This window comes from Anopheles moucheti, chromosome 2 (genome assembly GCF_943734755.1).
Source record: "Anopheles moucheti chromosome 2, idAnoMoucSN_F20_07, whole genome shotgun sequence".
In the NCBI taxonomy this organism is placed as follows: Eukaryota; Metazoa; Arthropoda; class Insecta; order Diptera; family Culicidae; genus Anopheles; species Anopheles moucheti.
Window position 1 is genome coordinate 25,868,759 of NC_069140.1, and position 16,654 is coordinate 25,885,412.

Here is a 16,654-nt window from a genome sequence, read left to right on the forward strand (position 1 = left end):
CCATCGAATGAATGTGAATGTGTATGATATGGTTTTATTTTCTTTCCTTCCTACTTTTAGATTCCAGCTCGTCTGCAACAAATTCCGAATCCGAGTCTGACTCCGATGGTATTTTCTACTCGGTGTACGATCGTACACGCAGCGGCAACCTCGATACTGGTGGGGCTAGCGGAGCCGGACGTAAATCGTCTTCACATTCACATCGAAGCTCATCGCACGGTGGCAAGCAGACACTGGCTGCCATTGGCGTTGATCGAGATGCAAACAGTATAGCATTCCGGCTGAATATCGGCCAAGGTGTGCTAACGATGTTCGCACCCGTCCGGGACGCGCAAAAGCATGTCATTCCGGGGCAGTTTGGAGAGTTTGTGATTCGACTGAATTCGGCGTACATATTCTCCGTGAGCGGTTTCCACGGCAATACGAATCTGGGTTACCTGTGCATACAGGCAAAGTCTGCCGAATTCTACCATTGTGGGTTGATTCCGACACCCAGTAACAATCCGCCGCTGCGTTTGATCAACAGTGTGTTACCATCGTATCTGCAGAGTACGCTGTATCCGACACCGAAAAGCTTAACCCTACACGAACAGCGTGGTTGTGCGAATCGAGAGATGCTTTCGCTTGCAATCCAGATTAAATCTGTGCCCGATCTGGCGATCAAACGTATCCGGCTAGCGGCCGGCATTCAGTTGACAACGTTGCGGCACCATTCCACATTGCAGCAGCATGCGTGGCTTACGCAGCTGCTCGACATGTTAGATGTGGTGGATTATCCCGTGCAGGGATACGTACCGCTCGGTGTCGTTACGGAAATGCATCTACATTTGTGGGATTGTGCAATCGATTATCGACCACTGTACTTCCCTTACCGTGCGGTCATAACGATTGGTTCGTTCATGATTAGCAGCAACATCACGACGGCCAGCAGTGGTCTTACGCTGAACTTTATTGCCGAAGATGTAACGCTCAGCCTCGCGCCGCAACAAATCACTATCTCGTCCACCGGTGGAAAGGATTCGTCCAGCAGTAGCGGGCATCAAGTGGCACACAACAGCAGCAAGATAACCGTGCTACCGTCGAACGAACTGGTATGCGTGCTGGAGGTAGGATTGTTCGAGATTTCCCTGATGCTTAATGAACGGGTGACGGTGAAATTCCCCAAGTTTGATTTGCGCACTGCCATCAACGATGTTCACGTGCGGACGTGTGCCGATTCTGCCCGCGCATTGGCACAGCTGATCGGGTATCTGGCAGCAGAAGGTGATCTTCTGTTGCCAGAAAATGATGCTGGTGCGGGTGACATTTCTGCGAGTGGCAGTGGAATCTCGTTAGTGGGCGGATCGGACTCTACGATCAGTGGAAGTGGTGCTTTAGAGCAGAAAGATGTTGGCAACATGCAAGGATTGCCGATGGGCGGTGAATCGGAGGGTGAGCTGTTACCGGTACGTCCACCATCTAGCGCCAGTGGACCGGTTGTGACGCCGAAGCAGCAACAGCACGTTAACACCCTTATGGCCGATGCAATGGAAGAAAGCCTGTACATTGAAAGCACCGCAAGCGGTGACGGAACGGGAGATGACGCGTTGCTTGAGGGAGGTGCTGGGGTGGAAATGTTTTTCTTCCCCGACGAGCGGCAGCGACGAACGAAGGACGAAAAGGATCCACGTAGCGGTACGATTGTGTCGGACAGCAATAGCAATAAGCGGCGCTTCGGTTCGGATGATGATTCGCTAAGCATCGATGATGGTTCGAGCATTCCGTCATCCTACCATGATGATGATCATTATTTGAGACAGCACGAACAGCACCACCATCACGCAACCACTAATCTCACCGGAGCTGATGTGGACGATGATAACGCGAGCGTGAATATGCGTGAGCTGATGAACTTTGAGCGATCGGTTCTTGGGCAGCATCCGATCAATTACGGCATAGGAGATGATGATGACGATGATACGGGTGTTGAGGCGCTGCCACAGGTGACGAAAGAACTTGGCGACGTAAACAAACTGAATCAGCAGCGGGTGGAATCTAACGTTACTGGCGGTGGGTCTCATTTCGTTCAGCGTAAAATCAGCTCGGATACCGACGATGATTTCTGTATCATCGCTGACGAGGAACGTCCCCATCGGGATGATTCACACAACCAGGAGGTGCCAGTTTCGGAAGATCCCATTCGCATTGTGGACAATCATTTCAGCATACCGAACGGAAAGCCCGATCTGTTAAAAGCTCCGGAAGATTTCCCCAGCGCAGTGGAGCGGTACACAATCTGTGAGATGACCGTAACGTGGCACATTTACGGTGGTCGTGATTTTCTCACGAAAGAGGACCGACGTCGTAAGATGAAGCTACCGATGGCGGGTGGGACGGTGAGCAAAGCAGAAAAACAAACAACCGTACCCAGCACGGCGGGTACCGTCCATCTTCCTACCGCATTGCCGATGTCGGAAGCGTATAAATCGGGTGTAAGCTATTCGAAGGGTTCGCCTTCGGTGAGCTTCGGTGGGCCCACCAGCGCAGCATTGGCAAAGTTAACGTGGAAAACGCGAGGCGGTCCGGATCGTAAGCACGATGTGACGATGGAAATTCACATCAGCAAGGTACAGTTTTCGCACGAAACTTACCCAGCCAATACTAAGGAAGCATCCCGGCAGGTGCTGTTGATCAACGAGCTGGAGATCGTTGACGGGTTGGCCGTGTCGAATATAAAGAAATTTCTATACCACCCGAAACTGCCCAGCCGCCCAACGAGCAAACAGAGCACGAATCACATGGTCGTTATCAAGGCGCTACATATGCGTCCCAATACGGCATTGTCGGCCCAGGAATGTTGTCTGCGTGTTTCCGTACTACCGATACGGCTCAACATCGATCAAGATTCGCTGCTGTTTCTGATAAACTACTTCAACCAGCTCGGTGGTGGGGGCGATATTAACGAAGCAAATTTGCCGACCGCGGGACCAACCGGTGGTCGTGCCTCTCAGACAGCGACACCGGCCCATCAGCCACCGGTAATGACGGTAGAATCCATACCGGATGCGGTGCAGGAACTGCAGGCAAAAAAGATGGTGTCCGAAAATTTGATGCTGCTGATAGAGGAGGAAGAGAAGTTGAAGGACACCCAGGAAGGTGCGGCTTACAGTGAGGCGGGTGATTCGGCACCGATTTACTTCCGCAATGTGATCTTCAGTCCGGACGTACCGATTCGGATCGATTATCACGGCAAGCGGATGGAGCTATCGCACGGTTCGCTAGCCGGTTTGCTCATGGGCCTGGGACAGTTGCAGTGTTCGGAAATTCGCCTCAAGAAAATCTCCTACCGTCACGGGTTGCTCGGTGTGGATAGGTTGTTGAACTTCCTGCTGCAAGAGTGGTTGCAGGATATTAAGAAACATCAGCTGCCGAAGATTATCGGTGGTTTTGGACCAATGTACTCGCTGGTGCAGCTTTGTAAGTAGACGGTGGTTTTGTGTGGTCCTTGTTTTTGAGTTCTATTAAAGTACGTTTTTTTCTTGTTCCATCCTTTAGTGCAAGGCATTTGGGATCTGTTCTGGTTACCCATCGAGCAGTATCAAAAGGATGGCCGAATCGTTCGAGGATTGCAACGCGGAGCACAAAGCTTTACGGCCCGTACGGCACTGGCAGCACTGGAAATAACCACCCGTATCATACACCTTCTGCAGGTAATGTAACGATGCTTTTGCAAACTCCTCGTTCCAGGGCAAGGACGTATCTTTAATCAACCTTAAATCATTCTGCAGATTACGGCCGAAACGGCCTACGATATGATTTCGCCCGGACCATCGATCCGTCGCGGTAGGGGCAATCGCAAGGGAAAGCGAAAGCGTCTACATCCACCGCAAGATATACGCGAGGGCATGTCGAACGCCATACAGATAGTACGAGAGGTAAGTACAGCTCGTAGCGCATGGGATCGGACAGCATAATAATCTATTTCTGGCATCATCTATTGCACAGGGAATCACGGAGACGGCACACAATCTAGTGGAGATCACTGCCCTCGAGCATGATCAGAAAGGTTACACGGGAGCCGTTGGTGCGGTAATGCGTCAAATACCCCCGATCGTGGTGCAGCCCATTGTGTTGGCCACTCAAGCCACGAGCAACGTGCTCGGCGGTGTCAAAAATCAGCTCGTACCGGATGCACGTGCTGAAGCGCGGGAAAAGTATAAGGACGATGTGGAGTAATTGCTGTGAAAGGCACGTGATATATATCGTGTGACGGGAAGATAACGGTGATCATGTTCGCAATCGAAGCGAACTTTTTTTTTCTAATTAGATATAATTTTTATGTTAGCCAGAAGGAGAAGACGAAAAAGAAGAATGTGTTCCATAGAGAGTGAGTGCGATCGATGATCGCTTTTATTTGTTTATTTTACTCCTTAGCTTAGTGCGTGTGGGCTTCAATGTTTGCATTCTCTATCTCTCTATCTCTCTCTATCTGATGAAAGGGTGGATAAGAACCCTACTAAACTAAGGCAGCTGTATAAATAGGAATCCACCAAGATTCATAATAATACTTTGTCCCTTTCGGCACGCGACGAAACGAAACTTAAACACTAACCACCCCTATTGAGAAGTAAGTGATAGATACGAGACAGGCAGGGCCGCGAAATTGAAGAACATTAAAGTCAGGAGCAAGTAATTTCGTGAAATCAAACCCCGTTCCCACTGACTGACGGTATCCGAATATGCAGCACGCTTGCATCCGATGTAGCCTAGTATGGCGAATTGCAGCAACAGTTCACTATCAACTGGTGTTCGTAGCAGGAGTTGGCGTACAGGAACGAACAGCCCTGGTATCCACAACCGCCACCACCGAAACCTTGTCGACCGACACCTTGCCGACCGAATCCACCGAACCCGCCAAATCCACCACCACCGCCGAACGGTGCCGCACCATTGATCGAACCGCAGCAGCACGCATCATGGTACACCTTTTCGTCACAGTAGCTGTACACCGATGCATCGCACAGCGGACAACCCGGTAGCGAGCGGGTGCGCGGTATCAGGAACGTGCGGACCGTTTCATCCTGGGCACCGTCTTTCGAAGACGCTTTTGCCTTTTCGTCGCTCATGTGCGATGGTTTTTTGGGATCCATCTTGACCGGGGCTGGCATTGCTGCTGGTTCGTCTGCAACAACACTCGGATCGGCGGCTACCAGTGGTCGCGGAAGAATCAGTTGCTGCACGACGGGCGATTGTAGAATTTTCACTGCGAAGGATATGAGAAACGAAGGAACGAAGGGAGTCACGCCGTTTCAGGTAAGTGATATTAATGAAACTTATCAGTTGGTGGTGGGAAAGAGAATTATTGTCGTTGTGGTTTTGTTTCCGTCCCATGTTAGATTTTTAAGCTTTTGAATAATATCCCGATATGTCTAGATTTTGAAAAGTTGCTCCAGGTTTCTGCAATTAAGAGAGTTAGGCAAAACTAGCCTTTGTAGTTTTTAGTGTCCTTCTCTTAACTTTAATTCCTTGTGTTTGGATAGAACTGTTTGGTGTTCGTTCTATCGTGTGGTGGAATGATGCTACTATTACTAAACCACCTTGTCGTCTGAACTCCCGTACAGTTCGTCAACACACAAAAACCTTGACCATCATCGCATTCGGATTTTAGCTGCAAAGAAAACCTTCGACGCACAAAAATAAAACAACCAACAACACTAGCAGCCGGTTGACGACGCCAAGATGGAGTTTTTTTTTTGGTTTCTCTAGTAATCTTCGAATGGCCATACCGGATGCTGTCGCTACTCCGATATCTGGCACATTCGAAAGATGGCTTCTTGCTCTCCTTGTACTTTTATAACATTTTGTGTGCAACTTCGTGTGGCCGGAATCAATTAACTTTTTCCTTCATCCCACGCACAACGCACCAGTCGGCGGTAAAAGGTGCGTTTCTTCTTGTGTTCTCCTTTTTTTGATGTCCCTCCCAAAATGCGGGGTTATAGTTCCGGGTTCTTTCTTTATATAGAAAGTGCACAGTGTGGGTGAGCGCATCTTTGATTAATTGAAATACCAAGGAAAGCGCGTATATTGCAAATCTCTCGTGAAATCGTGAAATCCTCACAAGAGAAATTGCTTCTCCAAGGGAGAAAAAGGGTCTTCTGGGAGATTGGGAATTTTGGATTAAATAGAGTTTCTTCACCGGTAATAATGGGGCGTTGATGTCCTAGCAACTGATGCAACGGATACTGTCTAACCTCTGCCACGAGTGCGAGGAAGTTGTGAGATCCGCATCACCAAAACATTTTTCGAGGACATCGAGGACATCTCGCGTCTATTAATTTGTATAACTCCAGCTTTGAATGCTACATCTTACTTCCTACATACATGCTTGACCACACAAGCAGCGTCGCGAGGTCTAAGAACAGTTCCTGACAACCTGTTCCTGGTGATGCCTATTTTATAACACTTCTAGATGCATTGAATCGATTCCAGAGTGTTCCTCGCGTTGGTGAACCCAAAGCAACTGACTATCTGCTGGTGCATTGTGGTGCAAAGTACAGCCACTTGAAAGTCTCGTGATATGATTGTACCAATGGCTAGCTGTAAATTTTTATTGATCCCTTGTACCGGGGGCCACTTGAGAGTTCCAATGAGTTGTAGTACCAGCGTAATGTTATAGCACTTGCACCACTCTCCATTCCGATAAGATTGTCCGTAGTTGGAAACACACTCAGAAAGGGGTTTAATTATAACCCAACGGCGTGTGTTACGTAACCAGATTTTAATCGTATTTTGTAGAATTTAAATTTGATTCAATTATCTAAACACGGTAACACCACATTTTTTCAAATGGACACGAAGTATTTTCATTATCGGTTTGTTTCAGTAAACTGCAAGCGGGCGCAGTGAAAGTGTTGCTTTTGCAAGCTTTTGATTTCATTGCCACAAGTTTCCACTGATCCCGGTTCCTCCCACCCGTGATGAGTTCGGGTGGGTTCGTCTTAGTCACGGGCCTTACAAGCCGAATCAAAAATAACAACAAAAAACCTAGCGCCGTGTCGTCCACCGTGTGGCGTCATGGGCTGCGAATAATATATTCCCTACCCGACAGGTGTTTTCAGTCAGGGGTATTACCGATATTATCAATCGTCGGTATCGTGGCCTCCGCCACATGATGGGGATGATCCTGTAGCATCAGCAGCACACAAAGGCCGCCGATTATCAGCTGCAACGGTAACGGCCATGCCGGTCGAACCGTGTGCCTTATCGATGCCATCCGCAACGCTGCTTTGACTGCAACCCGCTACCCGATGAACCGTTCACGCTTTATTCTCGCCGGAGAATCGTCCCGTGGCGAAAGTAGGGGATTTGCGGTTAACACTGTTGTTTGCTTTTTTTGTTTGTTTTATTTTCTGTCCTTCCCGTTGCAAGCGATTTGCAGTTGTTTTGTGTGTCACGTTACGATTACACCGGCGCACGTATCTTCACGTCACTGGTCAGCCACGCTGGGAATGCACCTTTATTACTGCACAACCTTTTACTTTATGATCGCTCACTTTGCAGAGGGGTGCGTTGGCGAATTGTGCGAAAGTCTTCCGTAGGCGCGATCGCGATAAAACCGATCGGTTCAAGCAGCTCGTTTCGACTGATGCCCGTTCCAAGTGTGTCAACCCGCGAGAACCAATGTTCGATCTTCAACATGGGCGGTGAGCTGGGCTTCCCGGGGCCCAAAACCCGTCCGCGTTCGGATGCAACGTCAATTCGAGATCGCGTGCTCGGCAACGAATTTCACCCTCAATCGGTGTTCCCCCCCGAAGCCTTTCTCTCCTTCAGGCCTTCTATCGCTCCACTCCCGCTTGCCATGGAAGTCGCGCGAACACGTTCCGATCCGGCGGGTCACTAACTCCCCAGTCCAATCTCCCGAGCGCAAGCGCGTGTGTGTGGATGTTTTTTTCGCTGTGCATGTTTATTATAATTTCCTGACGCAAAGAAAGCCGCATTTCTGGAGCCTCGTTTTCCACTCGTTCCTTCGTGGTTTGGGGGGCGGTAGCATATCGTCGTCTCCTTCGGCTTCTCGCTGATGATGATGATCATCATCATCCATCCCATCTTTAGATGATCGTTTTCGCACTCTTTTTCGGGCCACTACATTACACGCTCTCCACAAAACCATCGCCTCGTCCATCCCCCACAGAAGAAGAGAAGAATCTAACCGAACCGATCCCAGACGGTGGGAGACAGCGTGATCATCCACCTTCAGTGCCGCGGTGCTCCACTCGCTCCAGGGAAAACATGGCATGGAGCGGCATGCTGGGTCACTTTTTTCCACCCGGATGGTGTGTTTTTTCATCTTTTGTTTTTCGGTATCCCCTTTCTATTAGAAAATATGCCGTGCGCCGTTAAGACGACGCGCTAATCCACGACCACCGACAGCCACTCACCTCCCGGGGGAGGAATTAATGCGTGTTCTAGCTGCTGTGGACACACGGCACCGGTTTCTTGTCGCAATCAGGTTGTGTCTGTGGCTAGCGGTACTTTTCCCCTATCTCGTTGCTGTTCTTGTTCCATCAACAGCTTCCGTTTGCCGCTATGAGAGGTAAAATCCGTACGAGGTTTTAACCCTTCAACCTGTCAGAATGATCGACGATTAGCTAATTGGAAATGGATCAACGGACGAGAAGCGGCCACAAATGATGGGAGTGAGTGAGTTGGTTGTGTTGTTTATCACGACCGATCACATCGGCATCGTTCCGCTGCCGATTAGGAATAGGTTATGGTTTCGTCTCCTTTATCCCCATCCCCCAGCCAGGTGGCCAGGTTGTGGCTGTGGACCGACGGACGGGTTGTTCGCATATGTCGATGTGTTTGGGTTTTTGGTTTTTGTGCGTGTGTTTGCGCCGGTTGTTTGTCTAGCTCCTTTCCTATTAGTTATTTCGCTGGGCTATGTTGAGCTAATGGTGGGAAAATGGTTTCTTGTGGTCAAAGCTTTAACCATGCACACCTGTGTGGGGCACACACTCTGTTGGTAGGAAGCAACGTTAAGTGGATGGCAGAACCGTAACGATAAGCGTTAAATGGGTATCATCGGTGGGGCACGATCGAACGGCACGGAAATTAGTTGTTAATGAATGATTTTCATTTAGTTCCCTTCTTTGTGTGCGATTCTTTGGTCGCTGTGCTTTTTTGTTTTATTTCAATAAATAAAATACATCTTCGATTTGGCGGTATTATCTTCCATAATGACCGAATCGCTTTCCTTTTGTTTGAAGTGCTTAGTTGCTTATCGATATTTTCATAAAACATATATAGTTATGTTTAGTCAAACTATAAAGCCAAATAGCATCAGCTGCTTTACGGCTAATGTATCGATTCAGCGTGACTCACTCTGCACGTTGATATATTGGAGATTGTATGCCTGATGTCTTATCTCTGTAAATAAGCAATGTATACAACCTTGTCTTCCTTCCCTTTCCAAATCAAATTTTCAAAGAACTACACTAATTCAACATTGTATTAAGTGTTTGGAACCGCCACAATGATGATTGTACTAGAGCGTACCTCAGGCAATACTCGTGATATTCTAGTGAGCTCATTAAAATGACACCAAACAACCCGTTGATATCGGTCCGATCCATGCACAACCGAATGTCTGACGGAGATGACTTGGCACAGCAGTAGCGTTTCGAATGTAGACGATCTCTCACGATGATCGAATCAAGTTATGAACATAAAAATAAGGACGTTTATTGCAAAAAAAGCCAGTACATGGTTACGTTTAATGCTTGCCCGCATTTCTTAGATCGCATCGACCAGCGCCTGGAACAGGTTCTGATCACCGGTCATGGATACCTTGCCCTGGGCAACGGCATCCTTCACCGGGACCTGCTTCGTACCGATGGCGATAAAGTCCTCATCCTTCAGGTTGATCACCACATCGGGCGAGCCGGCCTTACCATCCGACACCTTTAGGGCCTTTAGGTCGACAACTGTTTGCGGTTAGAGAAGAGAAGCCTTAGTACTCCGGGAACTGAAGGGACATCCCGATGATGAGCAGCTACTTACTGATTTCGTGCAAGCCGTCGGCAGCTTCAATGTTCAGCTGGAACACACCGAGTACCTTGCGCGGACCGTTCGGGTCAATCGCGGCAACGCGGGCCTTGATTTTCTCGATCACAGCGTCGCACTTCATGGTGAGGATATAGTAGTGATATGCCGTTCAGGAAGGAAACCTTTAATAACCGAAGACAGAACAGGAACTGTGGCACGTTTGCGATCTGCTCTGCTGCATAATTTGTGCATCTTTTTATAGCAATATCTTACTGACGGAAATCAACACGTCATTAGATAGTGGCAAGAGGTCCGACACACCCGACGACCCGATGATGACGTGTGCACCTGCAAATCCGTTGGCATTGAAGTCACACATCGTACCATAGGATGTTTTTTGTTTTGTCTACAGGTGGTTAATCCCGAGCCGTGTATCGTGTCCGATTAACCATGGATTATATTATGCGTTCGGAGCTGAAGACATGCATTAATCCAGGTTTTCCGAATTTGGATCCCTCTTTCGGTGCGGGTTAAGAACAAGGGTGTACGGGTGTTGATAAAAATAGACATCCCCCCCCCCACGGATTATCCTAGGCCTTGCGGTGTTTGTCTACTGCAGGTTTCGTTTGCTATAAAACAGCATAGTCCACCGTTTGGCAGGGTACAGTGCCTTGTAGGACGTTTTCGTGCAAAGAACTCACCACCAACCTCATCTGCATCATCATGAAGTGCGACGCTGTGATCGAGAAAATTAAGGCCCGCGTTGCCGCGATTGACCCGAACGGTCCGCGCAAGGTACTCGGTGTGTTCCAGCTGAACATTGAAGCTGCCGACGGCTTGCACGAAATCAGTAAGTAGCTGCTCATTATCGGGATGTCCCTTCAGATCCCGTAGTACTAAGGCTTCTCTTCTCTATCCCCAAACAGTTGTCGACCTGAAGGCCCTGAAGGTGTCGGATGGTAAGGCCGGCTCGCCCGATGTGGTGATCAACCTGAAGGATGAGGACTTTATCGCCATCGGTACGAAGCAGGTCCCGGTGAAGGATGCCGTTGCCCAAGGCAAGGTATCCATGACCGGTGATCAGAACCTGTTCCAGGCGCTGGTCGATGCGATCTAAACGAAGAGACTGACTGATTTGGTTAAAAATAAAAATATTTGGAGTACCTTCTCCTACATCTCCAAGCTACTTCGAATCGCGTTCTGGGGCTTCTCGAGAGTGTATTTGCTATGTAAAATGCAGCTCTTAGGTAACGGAGTGGGCGGTGTAGTCACACGCTTCCACAGCTCAAGCTCTATCGATCGTGTATTGTTCCAAGTTTTCTGCCTGTCATTCTCAAACTCAACTTTCCGTGTGCGTGTTTTTTTTGGTGTGATTGCGCTAATCAGATAACCGGCTGGAGCTGGACATTACCTTGAACCAATTGCAATTTTGATAATCAATTGCAGCGAGTAATTGTCCAAATTAAGGGCCTTATCATAAGCAGTTTCTTGCTCCCAAATAAATCACCCGGTGTGCGACTTTCGTTACAGTTATATGCTGTCTCATTAGCGCTGATGCGGCAAGCTTATCTTCATCGCCGACAGTTGCATAAAGGTGTTTGGGCGATAGCTTAACCTTAATTTGATAATTGGATTAAGCGAGGCTTATATTTGTACTTCTTCAGCGGACATTAAACCCACCAGAAATCTTCACACATGCTGCTGCATCTCATCCAACGATCGTGTGTACGATCGCAACAACGATCTTTCAACAGTGTGGTAGTAGTGCATGCACCTGCTGCTACCGAACATCGTGAACCGCACCACAAACGACATCCAATTGACTGACGACGGAATGGTTCGGCCACGGTTGGTGGGAACCTGGGTCGCTCGCTCAATTCACGCTCAATAATCCAATTAAAAGTACACCGGTTCCGGCGGGAGTACTCGAAGAAGGAACCCGATTGTGGATGATGACTTGTTCGTACCGTGCAACCACTTCAGTAGAGACGATGCGGTCTCCCCTACGTGCCATGTTCTGTTATCTGTTTGGCCAAAAGTTAACAAGATAAGATAGCCATCTTAGCCCAGGGGTGGGTCTACACACCGATGTGTCGTCGGAAGGTGTGTTTGTGGAGCCGGGTGAAGCTTGGCGTCTTCCGCCCATCGGTCGATTGTTCACTAATCATCAACGGTTTGGGTTGGGTCGAAGATCTTAAGGCCAATCTAATATGTGTGTCTACCTACATCTCAGTGCCGACGCCGCGGGTGCAAGTGAACCGCCCCTAGGGGTACGCGACTGTTGCAAGGTGCTATAAAACCACCATCGGGAGATCCTCGCGGTCCAGTCGGGTTGTTTGCGCTTTGGGCACGTAACAGTAATAAGACCGCGCAGTCGTCATGTCGCTCGAAACGGTTATCGAAAAGGTGAAGGCTCGGGTCGCTGCCGTCGATCCGAACGGACCCCGGAAGGTGCTGGGAGTGTTCCAGTTTAACATCAAAACCGCATCCGGAGTTGAGCAGTATGGTAAGCAAGAAGGGAAACCCCTCGGGGCGCAGTGGTGTAGTAATTATTTTTCCCTAATCGATGTGTTTTGTATGTGTGTGTGTGTTTGTTTGCTGCGTGGCTGTGTTGCGTGTGCAGTGATCGATCTGAAGCAGTTGAAGGTGGAGAAGGGCACGACGGCGACACCGGACGTGACTGTTACCCTGACCGTGGAGGACCTGATCGCGGTCAGTGCCCGTACGCTGTCCGTGGGCGATGCGCTAACGCAGGGTAAACTTGAGATTCAGGGTGATGCCACGTTGGCTGCCAAGTTGGCCGAAGTCATCTAGACAGACGGTGGAACTCCTTAATCTCCGTTGTGATTTAAAGACCTTACGCTTCGACTCCTTCATTCTTCGGTTGATTGTTGTGTGGAATTTGCTGATTTTTTTTAAATAAATCAAAACCAAACATTCATTGACTTTCTGAAATAGTTTGTTGTACTAAAACCATTTTACAAGTACATCATTAATGATCTTAAGTAATCTCGAAAGCGGATCTATAGCTAGTAGTTAACATGTTAAGATTGTACCTATGCGCGCCTCCTATATAAAATTGCTTACCAGCTGCTGAGTCTTATTTAAGTCGATAAGGCAGCCATGAGTGTAGATGAACAAAAGAAAAGCTTCTTGAGGTGCTAATATCACAAAAGAAGTTCAGTACCGGATTACGCGAGATACAAGTTCAATTCAAGTCCCCTAATCTTGCACGTATTTCATCAATGTATGTTTTTGTCCATTGAGATACGTTTCAAGTATCAAAACATCACCGGTTTGTAGTTTGTTAAAATCACAATCATTTTCTTTCGCATTGCATAGACATTCTTCCACTTTTTAAATCCTGTAGAGAAAGTCACCGGACGACCTCTATCAACCCTCTTCAAAATTCATTTACTGCTGCTGTGAATATAGACCCGATATATCGGCTGTTTTAAATCTCTCGCGGTCCACCTGCAGTCCTACGGATTTTCCCAGGGAAACAATCTCCTGTTTCACTGATCACAATCCGTGCTCTCCAACCCTTTCGAGGTTCTTTTAGCAACTTAAGGCCACAGTTTCTTACATGCTATGAAGCTTTGTACCTTCCACAACACCTTCCGGAGCGAATCTAGAGATACTTTCTAGAGAACTTAGAGATCTTTGTGTATTCCGTCACCTCAAAGCAAAACAAGAGAAAGCACAGAGACTGAGGCCTTGTTTGAGATGGAACAGCAGGTGGCAGGTGTGTAATTACTCGTATCGCACAACAAATTATCGCTTCCTCGGCGATCCCGTATCTCATAGCACTTGTCCCCACTAGCACTGATAACTCGGAGTAGAAGAAGTGCCACACATCCTCGCCTTACACGAATTCCTGGTGGGACACACGTCGAAAGTAGAAGTAGAAATCTGTTAAACACCAAGCATGATTCACTATCAAACGAGAGTTAATTGTGTTGCACACTCGCAATAGCACCCGGGGAGAGATAAGACAGAACGTTAATGGCATCTTCGCAAGCGGCATCCAAATGGCACCTTCTTACACCTTTCTACTGCACTGCGCGCGTATGAATGCACCGCACTGCACATCGGCTCGCGATCACGTGCGAGAAGCTCTGGCGAAGAATTACTTATCAACGCGCAGTATGTACTTGAGACATCAACAGCTGACGGCAACTGCGAAACGGACGCCAACGCGCTCACACCGCACACGAAACCAAACGGACTGAGAATCGTGTCCTGTGAAAAGCGCGAAATTTCACGACAAACGACACAGACATAAACATACACGCGAGAGCGCACTACACACCATTGTCGTATGTTGTTGGTCGTCGTTGGCGTTGGCGTAGGTGATGATGTTGTTCGGAACACGTGAGAACGATGTTTGGTGCCGACGAGGTGTACGAACCCATCCCAGCGCACCCGGTGTGGCGTTAGTGTGGCGGACAGTTGTGCCGAGGATCGTTCATCGGAGCAGTGTTGTCGATCTGCTGCTGCTGCTGTGTCCCGCTGTTGTGGAAAATGAATCCGGTGCTGTGCGATTTCATTGCCGGTTCCTTCGGTGGTGAGTGACGCGGGATGTTCGTTATTTGGTGGAATTCCTCAACACAAAACGTCTCTTGCTTTCGTTTCGTTTCGTACAGGGGCCTGCGGTTTGCTGGTTGGCCATCCGATGGACACTATTAAGGCATGGCAGCAGAACTCCAACTACGGCATGGGTAGCGCTATGTACAACATCATTATACGCAACAACGGTGTAAGTGGTCCGCACGGCCAAACGTCACGGTAAACGGTCCTCACAAAACCTCATCAGACACAGACGACGCCAGTGCGAAATTAATCCTAGCGCTGTGGACGCGTGCAGCAGCAGCGAGGGAGCGCTATAAACATCGTATGAAAACCCCAACGCCACCGCCGCACGGAAGTCACTTCCTACGGGGCCAAAATTAGAACTTCACCGGCCAATACATACACACACACACAGTCAGATCCAAGCCCCGATGGGTGATGATGATGACGACGGTCAGGGTCGATCGCAGCTTCCCAATTCATTCATTCGTCGCCTGGTCCGCGTCTTGTGGTGATGTGTCTCACGTATCTGTTTTGTTTTCCTTCCCCTCTGATTTGCCGCAGCTCCGAGGATTCTATCGTGGAATGTACTTCCCGCTCCTATCGAACGGCGGCTTGAATTCGGTCGTCTTTGCCGTGTACGGTTCTCATTTGCGCTATCTACAGAAGCAGTAAGTAGCGGACGATCGGAGCGCAGATCTTCCTTTTCGGATGATGTTTTTACCCTTCGTTGTGTGATTGCAGCACGCGATCGGATCGTCTCCGGAAGGCTTACTGGAGAAAGCATGTATTCCTGGCAGGTTCCATGGCCGGACTGGCTCAGGTGTTTCTTGCCTGCCCGATCGAGGTGGTAAAGGTACGCCTGCAGACCCTATCCTGTGAGTAGTAGCCACATTCTAAATGGATAACGAATACGGTGCTCATGCGTTCAATTGTTTTTTTTTTTAACAGTTATTGGTCATCCGTGGGCCTGCCTGAAGGACATTTTCCGGCGTGAAGGCTTCTCGGGAATTTATCGTGGCATCACGCCGATGATGTTCCGTGACGTGCTACCGTACGGCGTGTATATGTACGTGTATGAGTACATGCTGGAAATTGAGGAACGGTTGCACCGACTCAGCAAGGAACGGCTTACCGGGGTACCGATCGGTGGTGCTCTCCAAGCATCGTTGATAGCGACGGCCGGTGCCGTTGCCGGTGTTGCCTCGTGGATGTTCATCGTGCCGTTCGACGTGGTGAAAACGGTCATGCAGGCAGAAACGGATCCTTCCGTGCACAAGAGCATGATGCACTGTTTCCGATCGATGATCAAGGTAAGTAGTAGGATGGGAGCATCAGTACTTGCCGGGAAGTAGGGTTTTGCTCACTAGAATGTTCATACCACTTGTAGAAACATGGATGGCGCTCACTGTTTCGGGGCAGCCTGGTCATTATTGCCCGTGCGGCACCCGTCAATTCGGCCACCTTTCTCGGGTATGAGTACTGTTTGGAGAAGTGTCACCACTTGCTAGATGAGAAGTGAATAGATACGCCGATCGATATCGATCATCCCCAGCTCCCCCCTCTACATATGCTAATATGTTGCGTGAATGGAAAGGTTTACAGTGTCGAATAATATCAAGGTTGTATATAGAGTGGATAGAAATTTACGGTTATCTACATGATGTATAATATTTGTACCTTAATATCCAATAATCTACTATTAAGTCTGTGTAATAAATCATACAGCGCTCGATATTTGGCGCTAACGCTGAACGAACAGTGTACTCAGGTGTTCTTTCCTCGTTGTAGTGTTGAGACTAGTGTTCGGCGGATTAATCGGATCAAACCAGGATTCAATCCTTACTCCAGGATCATACGGATTTGTATCCAAAACAATCCTTCAGAAATATCCTGAACCTAATCCGCATCTGTCATGACGACAATTGGTAAACGAAATCCGAAACAATATAACATGCAATTGGGAACCACATTATTTACTACATAAATGGAATCATTATCTACAAATTCGAATAATTTTTGTTGTTTTAATTTTCTCTTCTTCTTAGGTTGGCTCATA

General features: G+C 48.4%; 6 protein-coding genes across 6 annotated transcripts in view; 4 read left to right on the forward strand and 2 right to left on the reverse strand.

Moving 5' to 3' along the window:
* Nucleotides 1-12,362, forward strand: part of LOC128299732 (autophagy-related protein 2 homolog A) — a 29,634-nt gene extending 17,272 nt beyond the window's left edge. The window contains exons 6-10 of the mRNA XM_053035777.1: nt 61-3,456; nt 3,535-3,689; nt 3,768-3,914; nt 3,985-5,292; nt 12,257-12,362. Of these exons, the coding sequence (XP_052891737.1) occupies nt 61-3,456; nt 3,535-3,689; nt 3,768-3,914; nt 3,985-4,215 (3,929 nt within the window). The 3' untranslated portion in view covers nt 4,216-5,292; nt 12,257-12,362. The remainder of the gene's footprint in view (nt 1-60; nt 3,457-3,534; nt 3,690-3,767; nt 3,915-3,984; nt 5,293-12,256) is intronic.
* Nucleotides 4,634-7,252, reverse strand: LOC128299733 (uncharacterized). The gene is made up of 2 exons (XM_053035778.1): nt 7,111-7,252; nt 4,634-5,242 (listed from the first exon to the last, which is right to left on the reverse strand). The coding sequence occupies exons 1-2, from the start codon at nt 7,250-7,252 to the stop codon at nt 4,746-4,748; spliced, it is 639 nt and encodes a 212-aa protein (XP_052891738.1). The 3' UTR covers nt 4,634-4,745.
* Nucleotides 9,772-10,165, reverse strand: LOC128299736 (uncharacterized). Its single transcript, XM_053035781.1, has 2 exons — nt 10,039-10,165; nt 9,772-9,962 (listed from the first exon to the last, which is right to left on the reverse strand). Exons 1-2 carry the CDS (start codon nt 10,163-10,165, stop codon nt 9,772-9,774), a joined length of 318 nt encoding a protein of 105 aa, XP_052891741.1.
* Nucleotides 10,747-11,149, forward strand: LOC128299735 (uncharacterized). Its single transcript, XM_053035780.1, has 2 exons — nt 10,747-10,873; nt 10,950-11,149. The coding sequence occupies exons 1-2, from the start codon at nt 10,747-10,749 to the stop codon at nt 11,138-11,140; spliced, it is 318 nt and encodes a 105-aa protein (XP_052891740.1). The 3' UTR covers nt 11,141-11,149.
* On the forward strand, nt 12,267-12,968 carry LOC128299734 (uncharacterized). Its single transcript, XM_053035779.1, has 2 exons — nt 12,267-12,529; nt 12,647-12,968. Exons 1-2 carry the CDS (start codon nt 12,403-12,405, stop codon nt 12,835-12,837), a joined length of 318 nt encoding a protein of 105 aa, XP_052891739.1. The 5' UTR covers nt 12,267-12,402; the 3' UTR covers nt 12,838-12,968.
* A 1,537-nt stretch (nt 12,969-14,505) lies between these two features.
* On the forward strand, nt 14,506-16,152 carry LOC128298271 (solute carrier family 25 member 45). Its single transcript, XM_053034017.1, has 6 exons — nt 14,506-14,590; nt 14,670-14,782; nt 15,160-15,266; nt 15,340-15,473; nt 15,547-15,908; nt 15,986-16,152. The coding sequence occupies exons 1-6, from the start codon at nt 14,548-14,550 to the stop codon at nt 16,115-16,117; spliced, it is 891 nt and encodes a 296-aa protein (XP_052889977.1). The 5' UTR covers nt 14,506-14,547; the 3' UTR covers nt 16,118-16,152.
* The last annotated feature ends 502 nt before the right edge of the window (nt 16,153-16,654 follow it).

Excerpts from the sequence above, each read along its gene's own strand:
- LOC128299733 (XM_053035778.1), bottom strand. The coding sequence starts at position 7,252 with ATGGCATCGATAAGGCACACGGTTCGACCGGCATGGCCGTTACCGTTG. Across the intron at positions 5,243-7,110 it reads ACCGACGATTGATAATATCG|TGAAAATTCTACAATCGCCC; the intron begins GTAATACCCCTG and ends TATCCTTCGCAG.
- LOC128299734 (XM_053035779.1), top strand. The coding sequence starts at position 12,403 with ATGTCGCTCGAAACGGTTATCGAAAAGGTGAAGGCTCGGGTCGCTGCC. Across the intron at positions 12,530-12,646 it reads ATCCGGAGTTGAGCAGTATG|TGATCGATCTGAAGCAGTTG; the intron begins GTAAGCAAGAAG and ends TTGCGTGTGCAG.
- LOC128299736 (XM_053035781.1), bottom strand. The coding sequence starts at position 10,165 with ATGAAGTGCGACGCTGTGATCGAGAAAATCAAGGCCCGCGTTGCCGCG. Across the intron at positions 9,963-10,038 it reads CGACGGCTTGCACGAAATCA|TTGTCGACCTAAAGGCCCTA; the intron begins GTAAGTAGCTGC and ends AACCGCAAACAG.
- LOC128298271 (XM_053034017.1), top strand. The coding sequence starts at position 14,548 with ATGAATCCGGTGCTGTGCGATTTCATTGCCGGTTCCTTCGGTG. Across the intron at positions 15,267-15,339 it reads TTGCGCTATCTACAGAAGCA|CACGCGATCGGATCGTCTCC; the intron begins GTAAGTAGCGGA and ends GTGTGATTGCAG. Across the intron at positions 15,474-15,546 it reads ACGCCTGCAGACCCTATCCT|TTATTGGTCATCCGTGGGCC; the intron begins GTGAGTAGTAGC and ends TTTTTTTAACAG.
- LOC128299735 (XM_053035780.1), top strand. The coding sequence starts at position 10,747 with ATGAAGTGCGACGCTGTGATCGAGAAAATTAAGGCCCGCGTTGCCGCG. Across the intron at positions 10,874-10,949 it reads CGACGGCTTGCACGAAATCA|TTGTCGACCTGAAGGCCCTG; the intron begins GTAAGTAGCTGC and ends ATCCCCAAACAG.